We start from the raw sequence: 21,774 nt of genomic DNA on the forward strand, positions 1-21,774 counted from the left end.
TAACGCGGACGGCTGAGATCGGCAAGCGAGACACTTGGCGTTCGGATTGAAGCACAATGTGATTGGTTTTGGCGGGAGATGTGATTTTTGGAAGGAGACGCGTGGCTTCTCGAAATACAACGTGGCAGTTCCGATCGTTGCGGTGCAGGGGCTTTATTTGTCTCAATTCCCTTTCTTTCCTTTTCTTTTCTTTTCTTTTAATTTTTAATTTTTATTTTCTAAAATCTTTTCGACGGACAGGTCTACGAAAGCTTGGACCTCAATCCAGATTATTCCACGTGTCTTCAGTTATCCAAAAAATATTAAAATAAAAATAGAGTTTCGTTTAGAATCTCGGTAAAGTATATCTTCTTTCCTTTATTTATTTATTTTTTCTTTTTGTTTTTTGTGTATTATATAGCTCGAACTGAAAATGAATTGAAAATTCCGAACCCTTTTACAAACAAAAGGTTAAGGTTTCAAATTACAATGCAACCGAAAACCGACAGTAGAAACTTGTTCTTTCACCTATATAATATATATGCAATAAAATGCTCTATTTGTTTTGAGAATATAAAAACAAATAAAAATAAGTGACACTCAATTAATAAAATCAACCTTTGGTTTTAAAAACCTTAAAATATATATATATATATATATTAAATTCTAATAGCTAAGTTTGTGAGAGATTTGGTTATGTTTTTTGAGCATTTGCTTACAGATCATTGTGTAAAGTGTGGCTCATATTCGCATTAAAAAGTAAAAAAATAAAAACTGTGGCTCATACTGATAAAGTAGTTTTGTTTTTAAGTCAGCATAAAGAGGCCACTCCGATGGATGGGGTTTTGAAGAAGCAAAGGGATAAAGGCAATGCCCAAAGGGTAGGTGTAAGGGGCATGCGTAGGAAATAGGGTTGAAACACTGAGATATGCCAGCAGAGGTCTCGTCAGCCGCTGAATGACAGCGACGAAAATTTTGAAAAATCTACGACCGGAATCCCTGAAAACCGTATGCTACCTTCCATGGTAATTGAATATAGAAATATCATCCCATCTTTCTTTCAATTTTCAATTTTTGCGTGAAAAGTAAATAGAATAATCTAGAATCCTATATAACCTCAAAATAATATATATATATATATATATCGATATATATATCGATATAAATGTAATTTTATGAAATATATTATGGCTTCCATTGATTTTGAAATTTCAAATCTGATTATTTAATAATTTAAAATTACTTTTAAAAGTTTGGCAAAATTAAAAATATTAATTTTATAAGACTCTTTATTTATTGAGTCATTGACTATTATTTTTAAAAAGTAACAAAACATTAGCTTTTAAAATTTTGATTTCAATTTTTTTATTTATTCATAATTAAAATATTAATTTTAACTTTTATTAAACAGTTAATATCATGTTTACGATATATGTATTGATATCCTACTGAATAATTTTATCATTAATTTTTTTTATTTTTTCCTTTTATTATAGTTTTTTTTAACAACATTTACTATAGTTGCGAATAAAAATTATATTGAATATTTAACAATATATATTACAATAAGACATATATAATATTCTAAATAAAGACATGATAATAATTAATCTACTTTTTAATCATTATTAAATATTGATTTCTAATCATTCGGCATATGGCAATTATAAAATAATAATTTAACAAATATTTAACCAATTATTGCAATAATACTATTTTAAATTATACAATAATTATGAAATAATAGTTTATCAAACATTTTAACAATTATTTTTGAAAATTTCTAGTTGCACTAACATTTGAATTTTATACAGTTTTATTATTGATTTACATTTCTATTCCCATTTGAAAATACTATTAAAGATATTTATTAACTCAATTTATTTAAATAATTTCTTTATACAGCTTTATTATTCTTCTAAATTAATATGCTATATATATTCATCTAACTTATATTCCATTAAAAATTAGGATTGCAAATATAATAATTATTCACAAATTATGGAAGCCCAAAAATATAAAACACTAAGATATATTTAACTTTTTCTTCTTCTTCTTTTTTTCATTTTATGATGATTGCTTTAGTTTGGATTATTTTTTTCCATCATATACCAATGACAAGGTAAGCTTATATTTAATTCTAGTATGTCAAAATTCATCTTTTATTTAAAAGATTAAAACTAGATATTTTTTAATTGTTTATAAGTGTCTATCCAAATATTATCAATATGTTCAGCTCTTATCTATCGAGCATGATATATATATATATACAGATATTAAATACCTTACGCTATAAAACATATCAATTTTTTTTTAATCATTGATGATTTATATTTAATTGAATGTAAAAAATATGCAGAATGAAAAAGATATAAATAATAAAAGTGTTGGATTATATTAATATTTATGTTGACAATATTTTTGTTACCTTTGTTGTTGTTATAGTTGTTCATGGTATCAGAATGTCCAATGTTGCCAGTTATTGATAAATGGTTTAAACATCATCAAATATGTGCCCAAGGATGGGAAACACTATATGCTCTCTAAATAAAAGCTTTCACGGATCTAATTTCAGATGATGTAGCTACTCATGAGACAATAGATTTGAACAGTTTGTAATTTTGAACAAATTAGTTTGCGATTATAACACTAAATGCAATCTCCAAATGATTTTTTGTACTTTTATTTTTGGTGATTGATATAAAGCTGGTCCATTATAGTTTTGCATTTTTATCTCTAAATAAAATTAGGACATTTAATATCTCTAATTTTCGCTCGAACATTTACAATCGAATAATTTTAACATGTTCAAAAGTAAACAAACAAAATTTTTAATGGTGTACAAAAGTTTACAATTGAACATCAAAAAATGTATCCATGTGAAATTACATGTTCAGAAGTATACAACTAAACAAAAGAATAATGTTTAGAAGTTTACAACCGAACATCTAAAATACATACAGAAGTTTATGATCGAACGTTCTAAAATAATAAGTTATAATTTTGAAGATATTCAAAGGTATATAAACGAATATTTCAACGTTATACAAAAGTTTACGACCGAATATCTAAAAATATACCCATGTGGAATTGCATGTTTAGAAGTTGAACATCTATAAATTTATGACTAAACGCTCTAAAATAATAAGTTTAATTTTAAAAATGTTCAAAAATGAAAATCAACCTAATTCAAACGAGAAAGAAAAAAAAAGTATTTTAATAAAATTAATTTTAAAAGATTATATATAGTTATTTTATAATTATGAAAATAATTTTTATTTGTAAAAAATATGTAATTTTAGGATGGTATGAATTATAGATATTTTAGAAAGAAATAATATTGTATTAAGTAATGTTATATTTTTTATTAATTTAAATAGTAGTGTATAAAGAATAGGATTGTAAATAATCATTTTAGAATTGTAAAAGAATCATCCTTATTTTTACAATACAACTAAAAAAGTATATTTTTTTGAAAAATTATAATAATATCAAATTAAATTAAACCTATGAAGTATTTAATTATAAATGATTTGTAACATTACATTATTAATGTGCTGGTTACAAATTAAAAAAAAAAAAAAATCTTTTCAATCAGGATATGTTTTGTAATTTCAGATAACTTTTGATGAGAGAAGTATCGGATATTTGGCCTAATAAGTACAAAGGAATTTTGTATAATTTCGCGTGGAATCATAAATTAATAGGACAAACAATTTTCCTTTTTGGTCCAACAAGACAAAAAGAAAAAAAGGACTTTGATCACGGCGTTGGTGTACTAGGGTTGCAGAAGTTGAATCCACTCTTGGTTGATTTGTTTTTTAATCGGCTTTTGCCGTATACACAACCAATAGTCTTCTTTCTTTCTAATTCTTGTTTGTAGAATGTTTTGGGGTCAAGGACACGTATCTCAGCCCACAGTTCATAGAATTGTTCAAATGTATTATATTATAAATTCAGTAGCTATTATTTTAGAATTTTAATGGTTAGCTTTTCAACTTTATGATATATTTTTATCTTTTATCCACGATTCACAGTTTTAAGCTGGCATTGATATATACATGCATGTATGTTTATATATATATATATCTATATATATGTATATATGTATATTTGTGAAACTGTAGTGACTATTATTTTTGTAGGATTATTGTTGTTGTGTTATGTTGGTTTATAACAAATAGGTGAGAAACGTAAACAAAATTGGAAGTTACTCTGTCAACAGTATAGTGTGTGTGTGCGTGTGTGCGCGTGTGTGTGTGTATATATATATATATATATATTATTTTTAAACTTACAGACAATAATATAGTATTATTACGTAAATCAACTCACTTTTTAATTCTAGAGTAAAGAAAGAGCCATTTTCTTTTTATAAGAAACTCTAAGCTCAAATCTCTACAGGCCAGTGCAATACAATAGTAAAAATCATCGAATAATTATCCAAGTTCTAATTCCTTTTAATATATATATATATATATATATGCTCTAAATTCATACTATGAATGTAAGACATTCATAACATTAGTGAGTTATTTTCTTTCAAATATGCCAATAGTTTTGTTAATAATAATAATAATAAATAAGCTAATAGTACTAATTGATATATTATGATGCAAGTTGAGACATAAATATAGGAATCCCCATAATTTAAAAAAAGAAAAAGAAAAAGACATTGTAATATTAACAATGAAATAACTTGACTGCTTCAAAAGATTAAATTTGTGCATTTAGTTATTCCTCAAAAATGGTTAGAATAGATATTACCAAACAATAGCAAAACCAGTGCATTAATCTCTGCTTTCAAACAAAAACTATTATTCATCTCCTTAATCTATATAGGGTTATATTCCCAACAGTAATAATAAAACCATCACTTTCTCAACAAAATTCTCAATTCCAATCTTCCACGCTAATTTAAAAAAAATAAAACAAAATTCTAAAGTTCTTCAAGCAACCAAACCAACCTGGGTACAGTGGCTGCTCAGCAAATTCGATGTCGTTTTGCTTATGCCGGACGACAACGCTTTTGATAGTGCTTTCTCCTAAACACGACACTAAAAGGTTTGTCGTCGTTTCATAGACGACGTCAGCTTCTTCGACGTAGCTTCCTGTGCTGTTTGACCTCTCTTCTGGGGAAGAGGAATATCTGGGAAAGGGGAGCCTCTTGACCATGGCTGTAAAGCTCAAGCTGCAATAGATCTGACAGAAGAGTAAAGGGAAAGCGAAACAAAATCATAAAGAGAGAGAGAGAGAGAGAGATAGGCCATTGATCTCGAATGGAGAAGGAGAGCCAATTGGTGAGGCTTTGCATAGAGGCTGCGTGTCAGAGCAGAGAGAGCGTCGAGAAATGGCGGAGGCAGAGACGGAGTCTAGAGCGATTGCCTTCTCAGCTCGCCGACTCTCTTCTTCGTTGCCTCCTCGCTCGTCGTCTTCTCTTCCCTTCTTTGCTCGAGTGCGTTCCTTTTTTCTTTTTCTTTTTTTAAATCAAAATTTTTAACTTCTTTTTTTTTTCCCCGTTTGGTTCCCAGGAAAACTTAAAAATGCAAGAAAAATTGAAACTTTGTTAAGTAGTAAGATCATTATCTCGAATACTGAAGAGTTCACAAGCACATTCACGGAGTATTTTTAGCCAAAATTTACCAATTTTTGTGTAGTTAATAGTTTTTGGGATAGTAAAAAGGAGAAGCCCTTTTTATTTATTTTTTTTATTTTTATTGGCAGAATTTTCAAAGATAACGTGGAAGCGGTTGATCTCAGACATGAAAATTCTGTGGACATGGAATGGATGGCATACATAGGAGCGTTTCGTTACTTGCGGTCATTGAATATTGCAGATTGCCGTAGGATCACCAGCTCTGCTCTTTGGGCTATTACAGGTATATCATATTGGTATATGGAAGGGGGTTGATAATAGAGAATTTCTTACCCATATGGTGTATGCCCTGTGCTTTCTGGGTTTTTCTTCTTTTGTTGTTTTTGTTTTTATTTTTATTATTATTTTTTTGGGGATTATTAGGAATGACTACTTTGAAGGAATTGGACCTCTCCAGATGCATGAAGGTTAATGATGCAGGGATTAGGCATATTTTATCAATTTCAAGTTTGGAAAAGTTATGCATTTCGGAGACTGGTCTGACTGCTGATGGGGTTAGGCTTTTGTCTTCACTTAGAAACTTATCTGTCTTGGACTTGGGTGGTTTGCCTGTTACAGATCAGGCATTGAATTCACTCCGGGTATATTCCTCTTCAATAAATTGGTTTTCACCAAATACTGTTGCGTATCAGTTTATTTTGTATTGTAATCTGGGTTCAGATTCTGCAGTTTTTCTGTTTGTGCATTCATATTTTTGAATGGTTTCGATTTTCTTTAGGTACTTACAAAACTACAGTACCTTGACCTTTGGGGAAGTGAAATCTCAGATCAAGGGGCTTCTATTTTTCAAGTTTTCCCCAAATTGAGTTTCTTAAATGTAGCTTGGACCAATTTAAGAAAGTTGCCAAATTTATCGTCCCTCGAGTGCCTAGATATGAGTTATTGTACAATTGAGTCTATACTCAAGGGATATGGTGATAAAGCTCCTTTAACAAAACTTCTTGTATCCGGTGCCACATTCATGGATGATGCTGAAACTTTGATATATATTGAAACAAGTTTCCTTTCCTATCTGGATATATCGAAGTCTTCCCTTCACAGATTCAGCTTCTTACCCTGTCTGAAAGTGTTGGAACATCTGGATCTCAGCTCTAGCATGATGGAGGATGTTTTAGTTGAAGAGATTACAAGTATTGGAGCAAATTTGAGATATCTAAATCTTAGCAAAACCAGAGTTGGCTCTGCTGGAGTAGGGGTTTTGGCTGGACATCTTCCCAACCTTGAAATATTGTTATTATCCCACACATCAATTGATGATGTTGCCATTTCATACATCAGCATGATGCCTTCTCTGAAGGATATTGACTTGAGCAGCACACATATTAAAGGTATGGAATTTTCAATACAAATGTTAGAGGTGTTGCTTCTCATTTCAGTTGTGATGATGGGGAAGAAAGGACCAAAGTCATCCTGTATATAGTAATTAGGCTGTACTTGGTCAGCTTTCTTCTTGTATAGTGTGCAACCACTGGCAGTGGTAACTTTTCAGCTAACTATGTAATAGGAAAAACAAAAACTATATATAGATTTTCGCACCACATACCTTGATGTGGAAGATACATTCACATTCAAGATATTTTAGAACTTAGAGTAAGGAAAGACAAATAGAAGCACACATAAACACAGACTTCGGTCTTATGATATTCAGGGTCTGAGAGAAGATATTAGTGTTTCGCATGGTAGCTGTGCGTTTACATAATGTCTATGGGTGACTCGTAGAAGGTCTCAATAATATTGTTTTGATATTGGTAAAGAGGTCTTTTATGTTGAATTTCATCAAGTTATGGTTATCACTGACTGTTTGGTATTACATAATATAAAGATTCCAAACTTTTATTGTGCACGGTTATAATGACCTATGATGTTTCTGATGTGGACACATGCATATATACATTTTCTCAGGTATCATTCATCAAGTTGGCTGTGAGATGGATCCGGTTCTGTCATTGACATCCCTGCAATCTCTGACCCATTTGGAAAGGTTGAATTTGGAGCATACTCTAGTTAGGGATGCAGCTCTAGACACAATATCAAGCTTCCATGAGTTGACTTATTTATCACTCAACGGTGTATCTCTTACAGACATCTCCCTACATTCTACATCATCTATACCAAAGCTGACAAATCTAACTATTAACAATGCTGTGGTGACAAACCTGGGGCTCGTTTCATTTAAACCCCCAGCAACTTTAAGGATGATTGACCTGCAGGGTTGTTGGCTCTTAACTGAGGATGCCATCGTCTCATTTTCTAGAAGTCATCCTCAAATTGAAGTAAGACATGAACATGCTCATATCATTCCATCGCAACATATTAGTTCTAATCGTCCATCTCCTTCGCGATCAACTTGGAAAAATTCTCAACTGAATCAGGAACCAAAGATACCAGTATCACCGAGTTTTATAGGTAAGGACTGTGTTTTCAAACCTTATAGTAGCAAAAACGTTTTATCTTATATCTAATTTGTTTTACAAACTTTATGAAATAGATCAAAGACTGAAATACGGAAGAGAAGAGTTACTTTCCCTGCAGTATTCATCTTCATCCCTTGCATCTCCTCATGATAGTGATATTACAAAGCGCAGCATACAATAAGATAAATTGTAGGCAATTCCTACGATGTTGTTCTCCATGTTGTATCCGTCTGTAAAATATGATTCTCTGATCTTAGCAAAGACAACTTTCTTATCTTTGTGTGATTTTTTTTAGTTTTTTTTCTGAGTTTCTTCTTCTAGTGACGGGTGCAATTTTGTAATGGATAATGAAATGAAAGTTTTACTTTTTGATGCTCGAAAAGAAACATGTTGATGGTTTTCAACTCCTGTTTCTGTGTGGTCATTGGTGTTTTTCACAAGAAAAATGATTTGCTTTACAAGTCCAGGGGGAGTGAGTCTCCTACATTGGGGGTGATAATCCACTGCAGGTGCAGCCAGTAACTGAGAGCATTTAAACTAGATTTCTGCTGCAGCATACTTGCTGCTAAATGCCAGAATTTTTATTTTATTTTATTTATTTATTTTTTATAGTATGAAATCTAGTCGAAGAGGAAACAAAAAGAAATTGATTTTTGTTTTTTTTCCTTGACTTTCTTGTGATTCGAAAATTAGATATTGAACGTGCTATAAATTAAAGGGACACGCGGAAAATTTTTCTTTTTGAAGGATAGGACAGGTGGAAATTAATGGACGAAGCTTGCCGACTGGAAGAAAACCCTTTTTTATTTTTATTTTTTTTTCTAAATTTTTCAGTAGGAAAAGGGAGTCATATGGCCATGAGAGATTCTGAAAGATTAAGAACAAGTTTATAAAATAATAATAATAATTGATTTAACCATGACAAATTATGGAGAGGACAATAGATTAATTATATATTGTATATTACAAATGACTAAATGACTTTTTAACATATAAAGCTTTCAATTCTCCGATAAAACACGAATGAGTGGAAATGCATAAATTAGAAGAAACGCTCCTAATTAGCAATTGATACAAGGCAACCTTTTTTGTTTATGTTCCTAACATGCATTGATTTTTACGTAATTTGAACAATTTTTTTTTCTTTTCTTTTTTTCTTTTTTTTGAATGACAGGCTCAATACAAAGAAAGGATACGAACCGTTTTACACCTCCAGGATCACCATGTAGGAATTCTAAAGAATGCAAGACAAGACGCGTGAACAATTACAAAGCAAGAGATGGAACTTGTGTAAACGTGATCGGGATCAAAAAGTGTTTTAGCTTCCCACGAACGTCAAGAACATTTGAAAAAACAGAAAAAAAAAGGAAGCCTATATAGTTATTACACAAGTCTAGAAGTTTCTCTGTATCTATGTTGTTGTTGTTGTTGTTTTTTTTTTTTTTTTTTTTCTTTTTTTGGTAATTAATTATAATAAGAAATGGTTTGTTTTTAACTTTTGTTATTAAAATCTAAGGATTAAAAAAATATTTTTATATATGGACCAAAATAAGGACAAATAAATATTAGTTATATATATCTAATAAAAGGTTTTATCATTTTGCGTCCTTGGGCACTTAGGCAAAGGCCTTGCCCTGTAAAATGCTATGAAATAATCCTCTATGTACAGTCCAAACAAAATTAAAAAAAGAAAAAAAACATTGAAGCAAAAAAATAAAGAAAAAAAAGAAAAAAAAAAGTTATTCTAGAAATTGTATTTCCAAAGGGCAAGAAAACCTCCTCAGGGGCCCTCCTTGCTTTTATATCATTTTCAGGCGCTGGGCTTGGTTGCACTCTTGTACATGTGATCGATCGCATCCTGTGTGCCAAAAAAAAAAAAAAAAAAAAAAAATCCAGATTAATACAACTTCATAACAGCAACTAATTTTTTTTTTTTTTTTTCATGGTTATTGATATATGATCCATGAGATGAACTGGCGTTTAATCTCTTCTTTGAAGAAATAATTCATAAAATATGAAATTAAACAGATTATTAAACTCACGGATTAGAAGATAACATGAGCTATAGCAACCTCTACCGTGTCACAATAACAAAAATGACATGAGAGGAAAGGTAAACAAACAGGAAGTGTAAAGGCCTATAATCCATGCAACAAGAACAAAGCTACCGCACCCCATCCAGATTCCCGTGTCAAACAAATAGAATGATGCATATTTTGACGGTGCGACAAATATTCTACCATATCAGACACCATAGATCTCAACTAAGGTATGCAAGGAAGGTTGCTTATGGTAGCCCAGCCAGCAACCATATAACTAAAAGGTTGCTTATGGTAGCCCAGCCAGCAACTATATAACATTTTAGTGTAAATTAACACATTTTATCTACCGTGTTAATTAACTAACATATCTTAAGGAATTTTTGCTTTTAGCTGTCTACCATCGCCATGGATAATCCAGTGACAAAGCCACTGTTTTCTTTAGCAAAGGTTCAAATTTCAAATCCCCACACCCCAAGATGAAAAACAAAAGATAGACGTCTATAAATTGCATAGGGAGTAATGCATGCCGTGTGCATCGTAAAAACAAGCGCTCTATTTTTAGCACATTGGAAGAGGAAATAAGAGCTACCTGATAATATTTTAGCAATTGGGGTCTCTTCAACTTATATGTTGGAGTTATGAGGTCACGCTCCATGTCGAATGGCTGCGGGTCAAGGTGAATAGCTTTTATAATCTCAAAACCTTTCAACTGCCAAGAACATCAGTTAGGATCAGTAAAAGTAGCTTTTCAAATGGTTAAAAGTTATTGTATGACTAAAACAACAAACTTGAAGCACTAAAGAATTTGAAAACCTTTTTCTCCTTGCCAATTTTGCTGAGCTCTCCAAGTATATATTCCTTTGCTTTTGGATTTTCACAAAGAGATTTGAAATCACCAGATATTCCATTTTCTTCAGTCCATTGTTCAAGGGCCTGCTTGTTAGGGTTGGCAACAGCAACAAGGAATGACTCAAAGCTGTTCCCATAAACCCATATCTAAAATTCAGAACAAATTACACACTGTCAGCCATCAAAGTTTAGCCTTCCTCAGTAAAACAATAATTATTTCAATAAGTTACTACAATAGTATTAAGTAATTATAAAAGTGTATTGATGGGAGTGTTGAAAATACTGAACAGGAAACCATTTAATCCAACAATATTATTATACTTGTATAGACAGGTCAAGAGACCAAGCTACCCAACAAATCCATGGGTAAAGGCATAAAAATGGGTTTCTTTGCCATAATGACATGGAACAAATAACATGGTAGTCCCTTAAACGAAGGTGCAACAAGGAGAAAAAGAATGCCAAAACTAAATTTTCTCTAAAGCAGACCAAGAGAGCATCACAAAGGACTAGCTAACTGATTAAGAATATCAATATCCAGTATCCATGAGTGACACTCACAGCCCATGCATAAGTGAGAATTTTATTCGTGCATAAAGAAAGCCAAGACAGAATATACAGATGCTGCCAACAATTAAAGGCAGGTTGAATACTCAATATCATAAGCAAAATCTCTCTCTCTAAATGATTAATTGATCAAACGCAAATGAAATATCACATTGAATACATATGCTAATTAAACGTAGACGTAAATAACACTTGGAAAGTTGGAATATGATCAAATATTAATTGATCAAATGCAAATGAAATATCATATTGAATACATATGCTAATTAAACGTAGATGTAAATAAGACGTAAATAACACTTGGAAAGTTGGAATATGATCTCCAAATATAACATGCCAGGCTCACCGAATCAATACTAGAAGCAACAGCATAAATATTCTCCAAGTTCTCAACTGCAACATATTCTCCTTGTGAAAGCTTGAAAATATTCTTTTTACGATCAATGATTTTCAAGCTTCCATCTGCTTGCCACTCACCAACATCACCTGATGCAATGATTTTTATGAGAAACACTGATAAAGAAGCCAACTAATGATAATTGATCAATCGAATTTTACAAAAAGACTTAAAAATGATGAAACCTGTATGGAACCACCCATCAATCATGACCTCCCTGGTTAGGTCTTCACGTTTATAGTACCCAGAAAACAAGGTGGCTCCCCTTACACATATTTCTCCACGTGGTGTGGCTGCAAGGGCATCATACCCCATTTCAGGAACGGACTCCAGGCAGACCTCAACATTTGGTACCGGAGGACCCACAGTACCAAGCATTGACATTTCGTGTGGTAGTGAAACAAATGTTCCAGCACAAGTTTCTGTCAGACCTACATAAAGATTGATATAGAAAATACTAATCATATTAATTAAATAAAAAACATATAATTCTCTATTAAAAATAAAAGTAAAAGCTCAATGCATGCCATATAAGAAATGAAGAAAATGAAATGAAAAAGGTAGGCAATGACTTCTGAAGATAGTATACCATATCCTTGCAAAACATGAGCACAGGACACCACTCTTAAGAAAGCTTCTACATGAGTAGAAAGAGGTGCAGCTCCAGACAGAATAAGCCTTACATTACCTCCCAATCCTTGCTTTACCTGAGGAGATCAATAAAATGAGATTTGAAATATTAAAGAAGAATTGGATTTTTATTGCTGTTCATTATGTATGCAGTACACCATGGGGCTGAACACACAGAAATACCTTATTAAATACAATTTTGTCAAGCAATGGAGCTGCATCTTCATGCTTTCGCCCCTTTACCAAGTTACTGTACTTGCTGCATTAATGGGTCAAACATTTATCAGATTAAAAAAAAGATTCCACGTCATTAAGAGCATTAGTACAACTTATCTCTAACTAACTAAGCCCATATATGAACAGGGCTAGCTAAATTAAATGGCAAGTAGCAAATATATGCATAAGGTAAACCATAAAAAAATAAAAAATAAAATAAAAAAAAAGGGGGCCGATCACTTTCATATTCACAATTTTCTGAAATACAAAAATTTCAAGGAAACCCTTAAGGGAATGAATTGGAAAAAGTTATAGGATGAAACATAAATTCAAGCTTCCTTCCTAAATACCAAATTCTTATATTCACAAAAAAGTATATTTTGCTCGTTACATTTTAAAAATTTAAAATCTGGAATTGAACTTACTATGTATTTTGCTCATTACTTTTTTAAAATTTAAAATCTGGAATTGAACTTACTATGAGTAAGCAAAATTGAACATTGTCTTTTTCAAGAAGCCCCCTGAAGAAATCTTCTGCGTCAAGCCTGTAAATTTGCACATCAATTTTACAGTGTAATAGATGAAAAATGGAAAATGCTAGCATATCATTCAACATTACAATTGCTTTAAAAAAGGAAACAATCCAGTTCAGTGCCAGACATTATTCACCAATCAGTAACAGATCCGTACCCACCCCCCCCCCCCCCCCCCTCTCTCTCTCTCTCTCTCTCTCTCTCTCTCTCTCTCTTCTCTCTTTTCTCTCTGCTGTCTCATAAGTTCATTTGCACACAATATGAAAGATCCAAAAACTAAAGCCACATTCAGCCATAAGTTACCTGAGTGGATTCGTTCCAGCACACGGGGAACTGCACAGAATATACTTGGTTTGAGCTCCCCAAGATCTTCAACTAATAACTTGACATCCTGTATACTTAACAATTAGCAATTATTGCATTTAACTTTGGTTAAAGACAAGATATTAGAAAGAATTCTCACCCCACGCCAGAACCCGATTCGGGCACCATGCAAAATAAATAACTCCTCAATCACACGATCGAAAATATGCGCAAGAGGTAGATATGAGATATATACATCATTCTCATGCAACTGTCGGAAAAAGTATGTCCAAAAAGTCAGTATCTTTCAACTAAAAGAACGTAATAGATTGAAAAATAAAGCTACGAAGTCTTAATCCTTAAGTAATTCATTTACATTTCAGACAGAAATGTGAGTATTGGAATAAAAATGAAATCACCTTTTCATTTACACTCTCTAGAAAACGCTTCACTCCAGTCAAAAGACAAAGGATGCTTTCGTTGGATATCATTACTCCCTTGGGATCACCAGTTGTTCCACTAGTATACATTATAGTACAGATATCACTTTTCTTTTTCACTGGAAGGTCAAAGCTTTTACCATCACCCTGTCGGGATCAGATCAAAAACTTGAGTTATCCATAATTTCATATAGAACAATGCATATTTGAGAAATATATTGATGGTCAGAAGATATATGGAAAAAAAAAAAAAAAAAAGAACGGAAAAAACAGGACAATCATAGATAGACATTACTCTGTTGAAACCAAATTCTCCTAAATTTTCTACACAGAAATAAACTATAGAAAATAAATTGATTAGGCATTGCAAATTCTATACAATAAAAGCGATGCATTATTCACAATTAACAAATAGTGATCAAGTTGGAAAAGCTAAGGAATTTTTATTTTTGGGCCAAAGGCCAAACTCTACATCTATTTTTTCTACTGTCTCTATCAAGGCTTTCTTTTCTTTTTTTTTTTTTTTTTCCCCTCTAATTTTCTAATGGCATGAGCATCGACAAGCAAAATGAAACTACTTACCAGTTGCAAAAACTCTTCCCAAGAAAATATTGCCAACCCAAACTTTTCAACTGCTTCCCTTTGTTCTGGTGTAACGTTGCCAAAGCTCACAAGTGCTACATTATATAAAAGTAGAACACTTACAGTTATTTCATAATAACAGATGCATAGACAAAGCAATGCAGGAAACAAACACAACTTACTTTTCAGATATTTTGTTGTGCTAGGCAATGTTTTCAACAGCTGAAAGGGCGAAAGGTTAATTAGATATTAGAGGAGTTGCAAGAGAATTTCTAGAATACACTAATTGTTTATCTCTCGCAATGTTAGTACCTCAGGAATCTTCTTTTCTTCTGAAAAAGCAATTGAAACCTCGGCATGGTTTATGATGAATTCCACAGCATGGGCACCTAAGCAAACATCAGAAAGAAGTAAGGATAAACATGTAAGGGAGCAATATTTGGCAAAATAGTCAAGGATCTTTGATGCCAGTGCATTGGGGTTGACCACATGATTAAGAAGGGATATGAATACCTAAGGTGTCGTACAAAGGAACACAATATAGTCCATGAGCATTGCAAGCCTGCATAAGCATTGCAGTATTAATTAAATTTTTTAAGAGACAATATACTTCTCTAGAAAGAGCTAAACACAATTCTATTTGAGTGAAAGAGAACTAACAGAAACAAGAGAAGATGTCAAAAAAAATAAATCTATATATAAATATCTCTGTGGTGCATTTCATGTAAGAATTGTAAGCCAAAGCAAAATTTGGTGCATTTCACCCTAAAATATTTGCAAGTAATGGAAGAAGTTTAAGCAGATCAGAACCCACAGCAACAATAGTTAAACAACTTAGTATAACTACCAAAACAGACCGTAGTGTTGGGAATCATATTGGAGGTTCTCCTATAAGCTTAGTTTGTTTTGATTCGGTAGTTATTACTTGAGAAGGAAAAAAGAAGTTACCTCCATGCTTACAATCCATTCTGTGCAATTGGCACCATAAATACCACATTTTTGTCCCTGCAATCAGCTTAGAAATACATTAAGTATACAGCATAACTAACTAATGACGTAGTATGAGTCTATGAGTAAATAATTAATTTTAAATAAAATATCCAACAAGACTATAAGATGACATACTTCCCCATAACCACAAGTGCGCATCGAGTTTCCAACTTTTACCACCAAGTCATAAACTTCTTTATAAGTTTTCCAAATATATTTACCAGCCTGGAAAAAACAAAAATAATGAAACATAGTTTTACAAGTTAGCTAAGTTGAATGAGTCCATGGACTGCACAGTATTAGTCCCCTCATACTCATCCAAGTAAACATACCTTCCCATTCACAATCTCACGACGACCAAGCATGGGGTTGTTAGGATTTCTCTCCACGGACACGCTACAAAGGGAACACAGAAAATTACTTTTTTAAAAACGTGAAAAATTCACAAACAAATTAATTTCTTTGTTTCAGTTAATTGATTAGATCACAGTTTCTCATACAACTAGAGCAGACAAGCCCATCTCCAGAAGCAAAGCACAAAAATAAAAAATAAAAAATAATAAAAATCAGAAGCTAAAAGTTTATTATTTCAGAAATTCTATAGTAGCTATAGTTTGTTCAGACTGAAAATAGCGCATTATGATCACTGTTAAAATTTTCAGCTTTACCATAAATAATAATAATAACAAAAAATTATAATGATAAAATAAAAAGCAAAAAAACGTTAATTATACTTAAATTCTCGCTCAAGGAAATAACAGTATACGAAAATGAGCTGACTTGCAAGCTAAAAAAAAACCAAAAAAAAAAAAAAAAAAACAAACCTTTATTCTAACACAATTGTTTTCTTTCCTGTATTTTCTCAGAAATCAAACAGGAAGCAGCAAAAAAGAAAAAGAAAAAGAAAATCATGAAAATAAAAAAATAAAAAATAAAAAGGACAAATCTTTGTACCGGAAAACATCCCAACAACTATCAAATCCTTCAATCAGAGGCGGAAGACCATCCTTAGCGAAGATGCTCCGATATACAGGTCCAAGGGAAGGCCTCCCATCCTTGGCTTCTTTGGCCTTTTCCACCTCCACCAGAAACTTCCTACTCGCCATTCTCTCTGCTCCCAAACACTGAAACACACGCACTCTCTCTCTCTCTCTAGCTTTTGAAATTCAATCCGATTCACAAGTTTCTCTCTCTGCGACGAATCTGAATGAATGACAATGTGTGTGCGAAAAGTGTGTGTATTTATGCTGACGAGAAAAAGAGAGAGAGAGAGAGAGAGGAAAAATACAGAAAAAGAAAATAGACGGAGTTAAAAATTCGGTGGCTGTGGTGGCTTGCCAAAACTGTAGAAATTCGTATATACGTAGGAATTAAGAATTTCTTTTCAAAACCCAAAATAAAAATAAATTGATTTTTTTTTATTTCTTTTATTTTATTATTTTTGCTGAGAATATTTGTATTTGGAATTATGTTAATTTATTGGTTTTTTTTTTTTTTTTTAATTCGTCAGCATCCAGGGGCAGAGCTGGGCTGGATTTTGACTTGTTAGAGAGACTTTTATAATATTTCTTAGATTTAATTTGATTATTTTTTTTTAAGCTAATTAGGTTAAACGTTTGGTCAGCAACTGAAAGCTCTCTGATTTTTTGGGGGGTTAGGTTTGAATTTCTTATTACAAGGCCTCTTTATGACCGTCTGATTAAAACCAACTTTCCAAGATCATACTTCACACAAACTATAGGTGTCAAATTTTATTCTTATCATTATGAAAATGATTTTTTTTTTTAAATATCTTATTGAAAATTAATAAATGTAAATTTTTACATTTTTAATACTAAGCATTCCTATGCGGATCCCCTTTTTGGCAATTTTGTAAAGATAAAGTAGCATTTATAGATTACATTAAAGTTGATTTTAATTACTAATGATATATTACATCAACTTGTTAATATATTATTAATATATAATTATTAAATAACAAAAGTCATTTTCCTAGTGACGAAGTAATTTTAGGCCATCAAAACTTCCTCATACCAAAAGTCAAAAATTTTGATAAATAAGAAATTGATGTGGATAATAGTTTTCAAATGGAAGAAACTTCTTCATAGCTTTTTTTTTTTTCTTTTTCTTTTTCTTTTTCTTTTTCTCCCTTTTTTCCATATGCCTTCCTTTTTCTTTTTCTTTTTTCGTTTTTTTTTTTTTTGTTTTTGTTTTTTCTTTTGGAAGCAAAACTATCGGTTTGTTAATATTTCACTTTACAACGTAGTTCCACTACCAAAATGGTAAAAAAAAAAAATTGTACGTACTCCAAAATAATAAATGTGTATATTGGTGGGAAAATAGGCAATTTATTTGCCTTTTTTTTTTGGTAAGCGCAATTTATTTGTATTTAAAGAAGGTTAAAGCTCTTCGCCTCAACTATCAGACATTGACATTGAAACTCAGTCAACCTTCAAAGGTTTGATACCCAAAGCTATAGAAGGAGTATTTTGTCACGATTGATCCCACACAGCAATGTCTCCTTAGGTGAACATCCACACGGCATGTTGGCGTGCAAGAACTGAGGTCTAAGGGCGTGTTTGTTAGGCCGGACTGGGCAGGTCAGGACAGGACCCAGTCCCAGTCCGGTGTTTGGAAAGTGAAAATGGAAGGGGGACAGCTTTGTCCCGTAGATTATTTTATCCCAAATGAGGGGGATAAATCTGACCCATCTGGAGACTGGGTCACTTTTGTCCCACCGAGCTCTCTTCGAAGCATCTCTGGCCACCCCCTTCGAAGCATCGTCGATCTCGCATCACCATCCCCTTCGAAGCATCTGGCCGGTGAGCATGTCTTCTTCTTCTATTTCGGCAATCTTCCATCATCATCATCTAGTTATTTTTCTTTGTTTTTTACCTTAATTTTTAGCTAAAAAATTATGAAATATTTTTGGGAAATGTCATTTGTTGATCTGCGAAATAAGCTTCGATCTATTTATGTTAGGGCTTGATTTGATATTCAGGAGGAAGAAGCTTGATTTTGGAGGCAAACTACCCTTCGAAGCATTTCTGGCCGGTGAGTTTATCTTCTGCTGCATCCTTCCTCTATTTCATCGATCTGCCATCATCACCTGGTAAATATGGTGTCTCGTTTACAGTCCAAAAACCTCCATAAATCTAGATATGAAAAATAAGTTTTTTGCTTTGTCATAGGCATTTTGTTCAATTTACATCGATATTGCTGGTCTTAGTCTCTTGTTAATCTGCTGCAAAAGTTCAAAAAGAAAACTTAAAAATGATTATAAAAGATTTTAACTTAGTCTTCGAACAAATTTGTATAAAGATTGCAACTTATTCATACTAAAAAAATACTAAAATGACATATGAAAGTAGCTTTTGAATTAAACATGAACAATTCTTGTTGCGAAGCTTGTTTCTGGATCACTGGCATATGATGATATATGGTTTGGTGGTAGGACAAGGAACCCTTGGAACATTGAGGAATTCTCTACAGGTTCATCAGCTGGACCAGCTGCCTGTACTTCTGCTGGTATCATTTTCAGCTGTTTAGAATTTTATCTTTCTAGATTTCAGAAATATTTTCATGGTGTTTAATAAATTATGAAAAAATATACTTAAGCTATTAGGAGACCCTCTTAACATGGACAGAAAAATAATCATTAGCAGGAGTTAATGAGGTCAAAAGCACAAGACTATTTTAAACAACCAAGTTCTAATGCAATGTTGAGTTTACTGATAATGCTGAAAGTTTTGAGTTTATAGTGGAAATTCCCAACCACGTATAAAGAAGTTGAGCTTTAAATATTACGCTCACTTCTTAGTACCTTTGCTAAACCCACAATTGATTAAGGTACAACACATTCCACGTGACTCTTAAGGAGAGTATTCATTGACTTATTAGAGAAATGTTGACAGGTATGGTTCCATTTGCAATTGGATCAGAAACAGTTGGCTCGATGACTCTGCCTGCCGCTCGCTGTGGCGTGACAGCATTGCGCCCAACATTTGGCTTTGTTGGTCGAGCCGGTGTGATGAGTGTATCCTTTCTGCAGAAGTGCAACAGATTGTGCAATTATTCTGGATGCTATTAGGGGAAAAGATCCAGATGATCTTTCATCAAAAGACATTTCCCTTGATGATCCATTCTCGATTGACATTACAAAACTTAGTGTTGGTTATCTTGATGATGCTGATATGGTAATAATTCTATTTTTTTTTTTTAAATCCAAGATATATTATTTTTCTGTTACTCCACTATGTGGATCTCAAAAATATACTAATTCGGAAATACATTCCAGGTTGTACATGTTCTTGCATCAAAAGGTGTTAAGATGGTCCCTTTCGAGCTGAAGTATGCGGTTGACTCTGTTCAAGGCATTGTGAACTTTACTATGGACGTTGATATGTTGGCTCATTTTGATGAGTGGCAGCGGTTGGGACAGGATGATGATTATGAAAACCAAGATCAATGGCCTGCTGAACTGCGACGTGCCCGTGTATTTCCAGCAGTAGACTATGTGCAGGTTTTTTTAATGTCTACTTTTTAATCAGCTTTTAGTGTTTAGGAGCTTATTTTTTGAAAATTGCTTTCTAATTGATTCACGTAAGTCTCTTCTCATGTTTTATCATATAAACATGTTAAAAATATTGGATAACTTTCATGACAGTGGATTTTCTCTGCATATGCTTACAGTTTGAAACTAAAGACATTTTTCTGTTAATAGTTTCATATTTGGCTTAAATATCAAATATATTAAGTATATGTTCGTGTTAACTTTATATACTATATACATGCATATTCATTTTTTAACAGCTTAATCTTTTGGTAACAATGGTAAATTCTAGCTGTTTTTTGGGTTTTGATGTACAGTTTAAGTTTTTGGAATTGATGACAATCTGAAAAAAATGAAACTAAGTTAGACTTAAAAAGAGAAAAAGAAACTAATTGAGGCTGGTTATTAGAAGTTGAATCCAAAATTGTATTCCATGATGTGTAGATGGTTTGAAAAGTTACATAACGAGGTGTAGAAGAAGGGAGAAGAGAACTTGAAATTTCAATTACAACATATGGGGGTTCATATTTGACAGGTTTTCTGTTATAGGTTGAATTTATGATTATTACTTCTTGAACCATTTGCAACACCTAAAACAGGCACAGCAATCTCGAGGAAAGTTGATTCAAGAGGTTAGAGAGAGTTTTACTGTCGATGCATTGATTGGCAGTGCAACTGATTGGAAAAGAGTTTGCATGGGAAATCTTGTTGGCTTGCCTGTGATTGTTGTACCAACAGCATTTACCAACATATCTAATCCACCTTCTACTGACTGTCTACGAAGAACTGCTGTCACCACTGGCATTTATGCTCCTCCTTACCAAGACAGCATTGTAAGCTTAATTCTACCCAAAAAGCAAAAAAAAAAAAAAAAAAAGAAAGACAACTTGATTTTCAATTCCAACTCAACTAATACCATCTTTTTCATATGCAGGTTCTTGCATTGGCAATGGCTTACCAATCAGTCACTGATCACCATAGGCAGCGACCACCTGTTGATGATCTTGGTCTGAATGATTCCATCCCGAACCCGCCCACAGTTACCTACCCTCCAAGGCTGTTGCATCTTTAAAGAAATGTATCTGCATGCTCAGCACTTCTTACAACAGCTCCACCATTGTTTTAACGAGTAATCAGTCATATGAATGTATTAGTACCACCATTAAAGAGATGTGTGTTGCAGCATAGTACAATTCATAATGCTTTATTAGCTTAGTGTTGAAACTGATTTTGGTAGCTGATAGTGCAGAATGCTTTTATTTAATCACCTTAAATGTATGAATTTTATTATCACAACTGAATTTCAAGATTAAAATTTTCCTTTCTTGTAAGTTTGCCATGAAAAACAACAGAAAATATTGAGTCAGAGCAATGGTTTGTCCTTTAAGATTGTCTATGATATATATTTTTTTTGGGTAAATAGATTGTCTTTGATTTGGGGCATTAAAATTCTATGTTTTTCCAATGAAAATAAATTCATCACCATCTGCTCTTCTCTTTTCCTCAATAAAATATCAGTTCAACTCTTTTGAAGAAAACACTTGAATTAGTTAATGAATTTTCATATCTTTTAATCCAAAGGAACTGAAGAACTTGGTGCATCACCAAAAAACCTGAATTATTT

General features: G+C 32.5%; 2 protein-coding genes and 1 pseudogene across 2 annotated transcripts; 2 read left to right on the plus strand and 1 right to left on the minus strand.

Annotated features, from left to right (window-relative positions):
- Positions 1-4,893: 4,893 nt before the first annotated feature.
- Positions 4,894-8,435, plus strand: LOC107430149 (uncharacterized). The gene is made up of 6 exons (XM_016040949.4): positions 4,894-5,434; positions 5,704-5,858; positions 5,999-6,216; positions 6,354-6,963; positions 7,538-8,041; positions 8,124-8,435. Exons 1-6 carry the CDS (start codon positions 5,259-5,261, stop codon positions 8,228-8,230), a joined length of 1,770 nt encoding a protein of 589 aa, XP_015896435.3. The 5' UTR covers positions 4,894-5,258; the 3' UTR covers positions 8,231-8,435.
- Positions 8,436-9,598: 1,163 nt separating this feature from the next.
- LOC107430148 (long chain acyl-CoA synthetase 4) lies at positions 9,599-16,916 on the minus strand. Its single transcript, XM_048463795.2, has 19 exons — positions 16,553-16,916; positions 15,931-15,994; positions 15,734-15,823; positions 15,557-15,613; positions 15,122-15,170; positions 14,921-14,997; positions 14,791-14,830; positions 14,609-14,703; positions 14,006-14,173; positions 13,747-13,857; positions 13,587-13,674; positions 13,229-13,295; positions 12,718-12,793; positions 12,494-12,611; positions 12,090-12,335; positions 11,854-11,993; positions 10,905-11,087; positions 10,681-10,800; positions 9,599-9,907 (listed from the first exon to the last, which is right to left on the minus strand). The coding sequence occupies exons 1-19, from the start codon at positions 16,702-16,704 to the stop codon at positions 9,860-9,862; spliced, it is 1,989 nt and encodes a 662-aa protein (XP_048319752.2). The 5' UTR covers positions 16,705-16,916; the 3' UTR covers positions 9,599-9,859.
- A 1,326-nt stretch (positions 16,917-18,242) lies between these two features.
- On the plus strand, positions 18,243-21,481 carry LOC107413286 (uncharacterized; annotated as a pseudogene).
- Positions 21,482-21,774: the final 293 nt, after the last annotated feature.

Source organism: Ziziphus jujuba, chromosome 6 (assembly GCF_031755915.1).
Source record: "Ziziphus jujuba cultivar Dongzao chromosome 6, ASM3175591v1".
Lineage (NCBI taxonomy): Eukaryota > Viridiplantae > Streptophyta > Magnoliopsida > Rosales > Rhamnaceae > Ziziphus > Ziziphus jujuba.